This window comes from Conger conger, chromosome 6, assembly GCF_963514075.1.
Source record: "Conger conger chromosome 6, fConCon1.1, whole genome shotgun sequence".
Lineage (NCBI taxonomy): Eukaryota > Metazoa > Chordata > Actinopteri > Anguilliformes > Congridae > Conger > Conger conger.
In genome coordinates this window covers 26,281,507-26,293,792 of record NC_083765.1, presented here as the reverse complement: position 1 = coordinate 26,293,792, position 12,286 = coordinate 26,281,507, and the positions used below count along the sequence as shown (strand labels likewise).

Genomic DNA, 12,286 nt, shown 5'->3' with positions numbered 1-12,286 from the left:
ATTCATCCACAATACCAGACCGGTACCATTTCAGCTTCACACATGACCACAAACAATTAATATAATTACCAGTCTCTGTGTCACACTTCCAGCAAAGCAGAGATGTATTCGCATTAATTTTGTTTTTAAGAACAGGTGTTATATGTGTGCGGTGTAAAATTCCAAGCTGTGTGCATTTAGTTCGGTTACAAATGGATATTTTACCCGCATGCACCCACACTCTCTGCCAGACCACATCACTAATGGAGACACCCAGGTCTCTCTCCCAGGCTTGCGTAGTGGCACTGGAGGTTAGAGATAAATTGGAATTTAGGGCCCTGTAGAATACACTAATGCGCTTCTTAGTTACCCCTAAGGACAAGGCTCTTTCCACATGTGAAATGGTATTATTGGTCATTAATGTAGTGTCTGTAGTAATGAAATGTCTAATTTATAGATATCTAAAAAACTCAGATTTGTGTCGGCCAAAGCACAGCTGTATCTGCTGAAAGGATAATAAAATCTGCCCATCAAATAGGTCTCCTAGCTTTGTTATCCCCTGTTTGTGCTACTTTTTAAGGCCCTGGTCTTGACAGTCTGGGAAAAAGTCTGGGCTGTGCAGAATGGGAGTGAGAGGGGATGTGAATTGAGCGCAGTCCTCTATATTACGAACAGACCTCCAAACTTTAACTGCACTTAAAGTGATAGAGTTACTGCAGAGGTCCATAACGGACTTATAGTTCTGTACAAACAGCAGGTTCCACGGGATATTTGGACGGAAAGGATTCAATATCGAGCCAGATTGAGGCTGGGTCTAGATTTGAGCCAGTCCACCAAAACCCGAAGACAGGCGGCTAGCTGATAGAATCTCACATTTGGCACATCTGCCCCTCCATCGGAGCTAGCCATTTGGAGTTTTGCCATCTTTAGTACTTTTTTCCTTTTGCTCCACATAAAGGTGCTCAGCCAGGAAAGAGGTAGGGGGGTCCAATGCTCCAAGTCCGCCTTTATAGCTTCCAAAAGGGGAGGTTAATTGGTCCTACAACTGACCAAATGTAGGTGTTATATGTGTTCCCAAGTAAACAAAACCACTGGGTGACCAACGGAAAGGGAAGGGCTGAGAGATTTTACGCCAAAAAAAGTTGATGTTGTCCAACAAAAAAATCAATTTTGCAATGCTTATGTCTAAATAGAGGACTTCCTTTGGAGGACTTAATATTTCTGAGGTGAGAGATTGAATGAATGAGTGAATGATTTCTGAGAGTGAAAACACCTTTGATTGCACAATAGAGGGAATTTTCAGTGATGTAACTGTATTTTATATCAGTGAGTATCTAAATTCTACATTCTCAAAATATTTTCTTATTTTTCAGCATGCTAATTAATAAGGAGCAAGCCTGTTTTTGAATAATGAATAGCATGTGAAATAATGGAATGTATTTGACTTGTTGATTGGGGTTCGGCAAAAACTTCAATCAATGGACCTCAATAAATATATTAATATACAATGTTAGAATATTTTGCCCTTCTCCATGGAATTAAATGCAGGACGATGAAGAACACACTGACAACTTCTCTCAAGAGATTTCAGGTTTAATATAATGTGTGCGAGAGAAACAGAGCATTCGGGCAGTTGGTTGTAAATGGTAAATGGTTGGCAATTATATAGCGCCTTTATCCAAAGCGCTGTACAATTGATGCTTCTCATTCACCCATTCATACACACACTCACACACCGACGGCGATTGGCTGCCATGCAAGAAGCCGACCAGCTCGTCAGGAGCATTTGGGGGTTAGGTGTCTTGCTCAGGGACACTTCGACACAGCCCGGGCGGGGGATCAAACCGGCAACCCTCCGACTGCCAGACGACTGCTCTTTCAGTGTGTGGAGTGGTTAAGTACATTACATTACATTAATGGCATTTGGCAGACGCTCTTATCCAGAGCGACGTACAACAAGGTGCATACCCATAACCAGGGACAAGTGCACTGAAAGACCCTCGAGGGAAGTACAATTTCAACTGCTACCTGTACAACAAAGATAAGGATATTAGAATTTTTTTTTTTTACGAACAAATAAACAAACAAACAAAGCAAAAGTGACCAAACTTAACTATCCAAACACTGCTTACCTAGCCAACTAAAAATACCGATACACAAAGTAAATCACAAAGACAACAATTAAGGTTCACAGGGAGGTAGGGAGGGATGGGGAGAGGTGCTGCTTGAAGAGGTGTGTCTTCAGCTTGCGCTTGAAGGTGGGGAGAGATTCTACAGTTCTGACCTCAACGGGGAGTTCATTCCACCACCGTGGAGCCAGAACAGACAGTAGTCGTGAGCATGAGGTGGAGGTTCGGAGAGGGGGAGGTGCCAAGCGGCCTGTGGAGGCTGAACGAAGAGGTCTGGCAGGGGTGTAGGGTCTGATGATTTTTTGTAGGTAAGCTGGGGAAGACCCCTTAACTGCTTGGAAGGCTAGCACCGATGTTTTGAATTTGATGTGAGTCATGACAGGCAGCCAGTGGAGGGAAGTAAGCAGGGGGCTGATGTGTGAGTATTTGGGAAGGTTGAAGACCAGACGAGCTGCTGCATTCTGGAAAGAAGCGGGCCTAGGACTGAGCCCTGGGGAACTCCTGTGGCAAGGGGCCGAGGTGTCGATACCGTACCAGCCCAGGCAACCTGGAAGGAGCAACCAGAGAGGTAGGACTCAATCCAGTCCAGGGCTGTGCCACAGATGCCCGTTGCTGACAGGGCGGACAGGAGGATGGAGTGATCCACAGTGTCGAAAGCAGCAGAGAGATCTAGAAGAATGAGGACAGAGGAGAGGGAGGCTGCCCGTGCGGAGTACAGTCCAGTCATACATAACAAAGAGTTGGGAAGTTGCCTGATCTTGCCTCTCCATGGGAGACTCTGGCTGAGCCATTTAGCAAGGATGTGTGACATCCCTAAAATTAATAGTGTCTGTATAAAAGCCTACATCTGTATAAAAATATGAATATGAAACCATGAATAAGTCATGCTAACATGAGCAGTGTAGCAACCCTCCATGTGAGCAGTGTTGGCTCAGTTGAGTTTGTTTACACAGTCTAATAATTTTAGCGTCTATGGCCAAACAGTAAGTTAGCCCCTCAGTAAATGTTTGGTAAAAAAAAAATAAACCACCCCACAAGGTACCACTAAGTTATGAGCCAACACCTCTGTCAAATACCCGTTTTGTAAAACTAAGATTGATAAATTGCATTAACATCATGATTCTTGTTCCTTGTCTCCTACTTTTTCACAATCTTTGATACTTCTCATTAAATGTTCTTAATGCTCACAATTATGTGGTGATCTTTTCTTTTTTACATACTTTGCATGACCAGTGCTGATCACGATTAATTAATTATAATTAAGAGTAGAACCTACCCACACTGCACAATTCTGTTTCTTTGCTTATAAGTAGTTAGTCATGTTTTGACTTTTGACTTGTTTGCTGCAGCTATTGTTGACTTCAAAAAGGAATTCCCGGGTCCTAGCTGAGGTTCATCACTGTAAAGTTAATATTGACTACAGCAGAAGGCATGGGACAGTTTGTGAAAATAACTACTTTCAAGGTAAGACAAATATTACAGAATTTCAAAGAACTATATCTTTAAATGCTGACAAATTAATATATTTCATTAGTGTACCTCACTAATTTAAAGGGCATGACCTTTGACTCTACAATAATCCAAATTACTGAAGTCTTCACCCTTTATATTAAAATCAAATAATGACACTTTAAAAAGTGTGAGCTGAGATGATCACCAGTTATGCATACCTGGGTCAATTCGTTGTTCAGCCACTGGACTGGTAACTTCTTGGAACTAAAAATACAGGACATCAGTAGGATAAGGAGGAAGATAAGGAAGCTTGGAGTAGATAGTCAGCTTAAATTGAATAAAAAAGAAAAAGTAACTATCACTCCAGCAGCTCAGAGACTGCCCCAGGTATAGAGGTATGATGCCTGAAAGGCACATGGAACAGCTCAAAGTATGATACAATAGTCCCAGAATCCACGGGAAGGGGAAGAGGACTTGGTGTTGATCATTGTAGGGGGCATGGAGGCAGAAGCAGCCCTCACTTTTGCGGCTTGTAGGCTGAGTCGGTTGTTCTCCATCTGACTTAAAAACATTGGCCGCTCCAGCTCCTTGATTATTATCATCAGGCCTTTACTGATGCAATATGTGCGCTTGTTGTTAAAACGCCCTTTTCCCTGGTGCTCAGTGGCATATATCTTGTCGATAACATTCCCAGGGCCCACGCTGAGGATAATGCGGTCACGGTTGCTGTCATCCTGGTTCCCACTGTTGTTTTCCCAAACATAGAAAGGCAAATGCTGCGCCTTTGGCTTATTCAGATTGCCTACTATGTAGTAATTGTACTCATCGCTCACAGAAGGCAGATCGTTCTCTCGTTTCTTAAAGTAATGAAATCCATAGTCACCGCTACAGGGTTCACACCGGAGGGTTGCCAAACGGCGGTTGTGGTTATAAATGAAGCGGTCATGGGCAAGCCAATGAAGGAGCCTCAGCCCATGCCTGGGGTGAGGCTGACCAAATTCACAGTCTCTCAGTTGGGTCAATTCATTCAACGTTTCAGGCTTATCACAGGAAGAGGAAAAGACCATGTTGAGATTCAAAATGGGAATCCTTAGGACTCTGTAGCAGAAAGAAATGGAGAGGAAAAGAGAGGAGATACAGAGAGGTATATAGAGTCAGAGTGAGGGGAACAGAAAGCACAGAAATAAAATTTAAAAACTGTGGTTGCATCACAAACATACATTGGGCTCCAGAATTATTGCCACCCTTGATAAATATGCACAGAAAATGCTTTAAACAAAAAACAAATACTTATTGTCATAAGCTTTTTTTCCCCCAACATGTGCAAAGCAGTGTGCTTTATTAATGAGTCAATGGAATCAGTCTTACATTTTTCAAAGAAAAAAAAAGATTTCCTCAAAAAACTGGTTCCACAGTGTGGCGGCCCGATCGGCGATCGGTACACCACGGGAGTGAGACGACACGTGCGCCAACGCCAAATGCTGGGGAAAGTACTTAACAACGTTTATTCCCCGAATTCGTATCTTGACAGGTCAGCACCGTGGAGAGAGCCGGCGGAGAATCAGCACCAAGGCCAGCAGCACCGGAGGAAAGGTGCGTGGGGAATGTGGGCAATGAACTCTAGTGCTCTGATTCGACAGGCGCAGCTCGGACGAGTTCGAGAGAGGAGCCCTACAAAAGTCCGGGCACAACCACAGAACGGGGCTGAACACTAAGGGAGACGGATGTGGAGCCAGCACGCACGAAAAAACAGCCAACTACGCAGAACCGGGTGACGAAGCGGAGACGTGGATCTCCTTGCCAGGAAAGGCGCGAATAGGACGGACCACCCCAGATACAGACGGGCTGACAGAGCCACGTAATTCGAAGAGGGCCGGTGATTTTCCTGTTTTTTTTTCTTTGTTGGAAAAAAAGAAAGTTTGAATTGAATGTGTCCTGAAGACACTTAAAGAAAATGTATTAAAATATAATTTTGGATACACTTATTCCTGCTCTCACTGCCTCTCTCTCCCTGTGGGGTGCCACAACAGTAATTGGCACCCATGGTTTAATGCTTTGTGCAAACACTCCAAGCAAAGCTGACAGCCATGAGTCTTATAGTTAGCTGACGCTGCTGCCTGAAAGTGGCAGAAATTATTGTATGTCATACACAATGCCTATTTGGAGATGTGCGTGTACTTTTTAGCTGCGCGAGATCATAAAACATGCTTTATGCTTTATTATTCATTTGAAATCGAATATGCTGGACGACAGAGAATGAAGAAATATTCTGCAAGTAAAGACGGCTACTGAAAGTTCTTAGACCTGCACTAAGGAAGAGATTGAATACACCTGATTATTCAGAACTAGATGAGAAGCCAACCTACAATACTTCGGGTCTCCTAAAATGGGGTTGCTATGGGTAAAAAGGGATGGGATTCCTACATCCATCACCTGATATGGATGTAAATACATTTAACTTAGAGGGGACTATCTGCATTTCAACCTCGCATTCATGGTTTCATTTGAAATCGAATATGCTGGACGACAGAGCAAAAATAACACAAATTGCACCAACTGTGCTTGGTTACAGTTACAGGATAACTGATAGCCAGTTGATAACGTTTAGCTACTATTGAGAACGCGAAGAGACCGTGAAAACATAAGTCTACCTGGCGCAGGTCAGGAACTGTAATATTTGTAATGTTATTGTAATATAAGTGAGAACAATGAAGATGGAATACTGAAGAAAACGCAATAAAGTCATTAAAATTGTCTGGTAAGAATAAAACTGTTACCAGCATTGGTTTTGTATGAATTTAATGTTTTTTTTTTGTTGGTTTTTTTTAACAGATGGAGAACTACTGTTAAACTTGGACTTTAATGCATTTTTATTTCTAATTTTTCTGCTTTCTTTGTACAATAGTAGTCAAATGGCTTTTTCGTCGCTGTTATACTGTTGTAACCTTTTTCCAAGTTCATATTGATCTTTTATTCCTTTTTGATCTTCATTATTTTTAAGCATTTTTATTTTCTTCGACCAGAACGATAGAGTGGAAGTTCTGCCACTGGTTCTCTCTATCTATCTTTGACTGCAGGTTATTCTGAGTGTATATTACATGACGATGCTGAGCGATGGGATAATAAAAGATGAAAGAACGTTTTCTGGCCATGTTTTAATTCCTCTGCATGCAAGTGGAAGCAGTTTTTGAACGGAACATAGTTTTTCAATCAGCCAAATGTGAAATCATTGCGTAAACTTAAAATCGAAACTTAAGCTTCAAATAAAAACTTTCACGCTAAATGGTAGCATACTCGGTTTCGATTTCATATTGCTCATTGCAAGGGAAGCATCCGCATTTCAAAGAAGTGAGAGACTGCTGAGCCAGACGCTTTACACAAACTCAGGTGGGCTATTCTAACAGTTGTTTTTAGCAAAGGATGCAGATTATGGTGGGGGGGAAAAATAGGCTTAATTGTTCGGCTATTTTATGTGGGCATCGACTCGGCACTATTCTACTGCATGTATGCATATGTGGACTGGAGGTGTACCAGGAAGGCAGCAAAGGAAATTTGCCTGCCTCATACCAGAGTTATTCTTTTTATACCAATAGTGCAATGTACTGTGAGGGAGCAGGGGCGGGAGACCAAGAACCAAACTCCCCGGCGATCCGCCAACAGAAAAACAGAAATACGAGAATTTTTTTATCGGCAGTCTCGAACGGGCTAAACTTTATGCGCCGAACTCGCTCTAAAAAACAGAAGCGGAACCCATGAACGGAAATGGAAACAAAAGGAAAACAAACTAGGTCCCTAAACTTCTCCATTTCTTATTTCTTATTTCTTATTTCTAACTGAATGCTTCTCGAGATTAAAAGCAATTCAGTCTTAGAAACTCCCGTCACTGAAACACCAAAGCCCACAGCAGTGACAGGAAAACACTGTCACTATAATGCAATAATAATGCAAACACTGATTTGCTTTGTATGAATCGATTGTTCTGGTTTGCTAGAGGGCTACCCACCAATCTGTGTTACATAGCAACAGGCGGACCGAACGAAGTTAGCGACGGACCAAATTACTTCACGACTAGCCAGCCTTGTTTTGGCTAACTACTGAAACGTTTCCAGAGAAACATTTAATACTATGAGGAAATATAGCGCCCTTTACAAAAGGGATTTGGTGAGAAGCCCTCGCGCATTCATTAAAATGATACAAAACCAATGTTGGTAACAGTTTTATTCTTACCAGACAATTTTGATGACTTTATTGCGTTTTCTTAAAAAAGCCATTTAAAAAAGCCACTATTCTACAAAGAAAACAGAAAAATTAGAAATAAAAATGCATTAAAGTCCAAGTTTAACAGTAGTTCCCCATCTGTTAAAAAAAACTAAAAACATTAAAATTAAACAAAACCAATGCTGGTAACAGTTTTATTCTTCCCAGACAATTTTGATGACTTTATTGCGTTTTCTTCAGTATTCCATCTTCATTGTTCTCACTTATATTACAATAACATTACAAATATTACAGTTCCTGACCTGTGCCAGGTAGACTTGTTTTCACGGTCTCTTCGCGTTCTTAATAGTAGCTAAACGTTATCAACTGGCTATCAGTTATCCTGTAACTGTAACTAAGCACAGTTGGTGCAATTTGTGTTATTTTTGCTCTGTCGTCCAGCATATTCGATTTCAAATGAATAATAAAGCATAAAGCATGTTTTATGATCTCGCGCAGCTAAAAAGTACACGCACATCTCCAAATAGGCATTGTGTATGACATACAATAATTTCTGCCACTTTCAGGCAGCAGCGTCAGCTAACTATAAGACTCATGGCTGTCATCTTTGCTTGGGGTGTTTGCACAAAGTATTAAACCATGGGTGCCAATTACTGTGGAACCAGTTTTTTGAGGAAATCTTTTTTTCTTTGAAAAATGTAAGACTGATTCCATTGACTCATTAATAAAGTACACTGCTTTGCACATGTTGGGGGGGGGAAAAGTTTAATGCAATAAGTATTTGTTTTTTGTTTAAAGCATCTTCTGTGCATTTTTATCAAGTATAATGAATAATTCTGGAGCCCACTGTATGTTTGTGATGCAACCACAGTTTTTAAATTTTATTTCTGTGCTTTCTGTTCCCCTCACTCTGACTCTATATACCTCTCTGTATCTCCTCTCTTTTCCTCTCCATTTCTTTCTGCTACAGAGTCCTAAGGATTCCCATTTTGAATCTCAACATGGTCTTTTCCTCTTCCTGTGATAAGCCTGAAACGTTGAATGAATTGACCCAACTGAGAGACTGTGAATTTGGTCAGCCTCACCCCAGGCATGGGCTGAGGCTCCTTCATTGGCTTGCCCATGACCGCTTCATTTATGACCACTACTACCATTCGGCAACCCTCCGGTGTGAACCCCGTAGAGGTGACTATGGGTTTCATTACTTTCAGAACCGAGAGAATGATCTGCCTTCTGTGAGAGATGGGTACAACTACTACATAGTAGGCAATCTGAATGAGCCAAAGGCGCAGCATTTACCTTCCTATGTTTGGGAAAACAACAGTGGGTACCAGGATGACAGCAACCGTGACCGCATTATCCTCAGCATGGGCCCTGGGAATGTTATCGACAAGATATATGCCACTGAGCACCAGGGAAAAGGGCGTTTTAACAACAAGCGCACATATTGCATCAGTAAAGGCCTGATGATGATAATCAAGGAGCTGGAGCTGCAAACGTTTTTACATCAGATGAAGAACAACCGACTCAGCCTACAAGCCCCAGAAGTGAGGGCTGCTTCTGCCTCCATGCCCCCTACAGTGATCGACACCAAGTCCTCTTCCCCTTCCCGTGGATTCTGGGAAGACTATTGTATCATACTTTGAGCTGTTCCATGTGCCTTTCAGGCATCATACCTCTATACCTGGGGCAGTCTCTGAGCTGCTGGAGTGATAGTTACTTTTTCTTTTTTATTCAATTTAAGCTGACTGTCTACTCCAAGCTTCCTTATCTTCCTCCTTATCCTACTGATGTCCTGTATTTTTAGTTCCAAGAAGTTACCAGTCCAGTGGCTGAACAACGAATTGACCCAGGTATGCATAACTGGTGATCATGATGGGAAAGCTGGTGTGTTTGTGTGTGTGTCACAGTTGTGCCCAAGTCATTTTGAGCAAGTCCAAGTCAAGTCTCAAGTCGAAATCAAAATTTCACCCCCCCCCCCCCCCCCCATCATCTCAGCTCACACTTTTTAAAATGTCATTATTTGATTTTAATATAAAGGGTGAAGAGTTCAGTAATTTGGATTATTGTAGAGTCAAAGGTCATGACCTTTAAATTAGTGAGGTACACTAATGAAATGTATTAATTTATCAGCATTTAAAGATATAGTTCTTTGAAATTCTGTAATATTTGTCTTACCTTGAAAGTAGTTATTTTCACAAACTGTCCCATGCCTTCTGCTGTAGTCAATATTAACTTTACAGTGATGAACCTCAGCTAGGACCCGGGAATTCCTTTTTGAAGTCAACAATAGCTGCAGCAAACAAGTCAAAAGTCAAAACATGACTAACTACTTATAAGCAAAGAAATGGAATTGTGCAGTGTGGGTAGGTCCTACTCTTAATTATAATTAATTAATCGTGATCAGCACTGGTCATGCAAAGTATGTAAAAAAGAAAAGATCACCACATAATTGTGAGCAGTAAGAACATTTAAAGAGAAGTATCAAAGATTGTGAAAAAGTAGGAGACACGGAACAAGAATCATGATGTTAATGCAATTTCTCCCATGGAGAGGCAAGATCAGGCCACTTCCCAACTCTTTGTTATGTATGACTGGACTGTACTTAACCACTCCACACACTGAAATCTTTTGAGATCATTATTAGAACCAACTGTCCGAATGCTCTGTTTCTCTCTCGCGCGCATTATATTAAACCTGAAATCTCTTGCTCTTGAGAGAAGTTGACAGTGTGTTCTTCATTGTCCTGCATTTAATTCCATGGAGAAGGGCAAAATATCCTAACATTGTATATTAATATATTTATTGAGGTCCATTGATTGAAGTTTTTGTCAAATGCCGAACCCCAATCAACAAGTCAAATACATTCCATTATTTCACATGCTATTCATTATTCAAAAACAGGCTTGCTCCTTATTAATTAGCATGCTGAAAAATAAGAAAATATTTTGAGAATGTAGAATTTAGATACTCACTGATATAAAATACAGTTACATCACTGAAAATTCCCTCTATTGTGCAATCAAAGGTGTTTTCACTCTCAGAAATCATTCACTCATTCATTCAATCTCTCACCTCAGAAATATTAAGTCCTCCAAAGGAAGTCCTCTATTTAGACATAAGCATTGCAAAATTGATTTTTTTGTTGGACAACATCAACTTTTTTTGGCGTAAAATCTCTCAGCCCTTCCCTTTCCGTTGGTCACCCAGTGGTTTTGTTTACTTGGGAACACATATAACACCTACATTTGGTCAGTTGTAGGACCAATTAACCTCCCCTTTTGGAAGCTATAAAGGCGGACTTGGAGCATTGGACCCCCCTACCTCTTTCCTGGCTGAGCACCTTTATGTGGAGCAAAAGGAAAAAAGTACTAAAGATGGCAAAACTCCAAATGGCTAGCTCCGATGGAGGGGCAGATGTGCCAAATGTGAGATTCTATCAGCTAGCCGCCTGTCTTCGGGTTTTGGTGGACTGGCTCAAATCTAAACCCAGCCTCAATCTGGCTCGATATTGAATCCTTTCCGTCCAAATATCCCGTGGAACCTGCTGTTTGTACAGAACTATAAGTCCGTTATGGACCTCTGCAGTAACTCTATCACTTTAAGTGCAGTTAAAGTTTGGAGGTCTGTTCGTAATATAGAGGACTGCGCTCAATTCACATCCCCTCTCACTCCCATTCTGCACAGCCCAGACTTTTTCCCAGACTGTCAAGACCAGGGCCTTAAAAAGTAGCACAAACAGGGGATAACAAAGCTAGGAGACCTATTTGATGGGCAGATTTTATTATCCTTTCAGCAGATACAGCTGTGCTTTGGCCGACACAAATCTGAGTTTTTTAGATATCTATAAATTAGACATTTCATTACTACAGACACTACATTAATGACCAATAATACCATTTCACATGTGGAAAGAGCCTTGTCCTTAGGGGTAACTAAGAAGCGCATTAGTGTATTCTACAGGGCCCTAAATTCCAATTTATCTCTAACCTCCAGTGCCACTACGCAAGCCTGGGAGAGAGACCTGGGTGTCTCCATTAGTGATGTGGTCTGGCAGAGAGTGTGGGTGCATGCGGGTAAAATATCCATTTGTAACCGAACTAAATGCACACAGCTTGGAATTTTACACCGCACACATAACACCTGTTCTCCATCCATCCATCCATTATCTGAACCCGCTTATCCTGATCAGGGTCGCAGGGGGGCTGGAGCCTATCCCAGCATACATTGGGCGAAAGGCAGGAATACACCCTGGACAGGTCGCCAGTCCATCGCAGGGCACACACACCATTCACTCACACACTCATACTTACGGGCAATTTAGACTCTCCAATCAGCCTAACGTGCATGTCTTTGGACTGTGGGAGGAAACCAGAGTACCCGGAGGAAACCCAAGCAGACACGGGGAGAACATGCAAACTCCGCACAGAGAGGCCCCGGCCGACGGGGATTCAAACCCAGGACCTCCTTGCTGTGAGGCAAAAAAAACAAAATAAATGCGAATACAT

General features: G+C 41.8%; 1 protein-coding gene across 1 annotated transcript; it reads left to right on the top strand.

The window, feature by feature from the left end:
- The first annotated feature begins 6,848 nt into the window (after nucleotides 1–6,848).
- LOC133131439 (uncharacterized) lies at nucleotides 6,849–10,586 on the top strand. The gene is made up of 2 exons (XM_061246807.1): nucleotides 6,849–6,947; nucleotides 8,749–10,586. The coding sequence occupies exon 2, from the start codon at nucleotides 8,780–8,782 to the stop codon at nucleotides 9,422–9,424; it is 645 nt and encodes a 214-aa protein (XP_061102791.1). The 5' UTR covers nucleotides 6,849–6,947; nucleotides 8,749–8,779; the 3' UTR covers nucleotides 9,425–10,586.
- The last annotated feature ends 1,700 nt before the right edge of the window (nucleotides 10,587–12,286 follow it).

Excerpts from the sequence above, each read along its gene's own strand:
- LOC133131439 (XM_061246807.1), top strand. The coding sequence starts at position 8,780 with ATGGTCTTTTCCTCTTCCTGTGATAAGCCTGAAACGTTGAATGAATTG.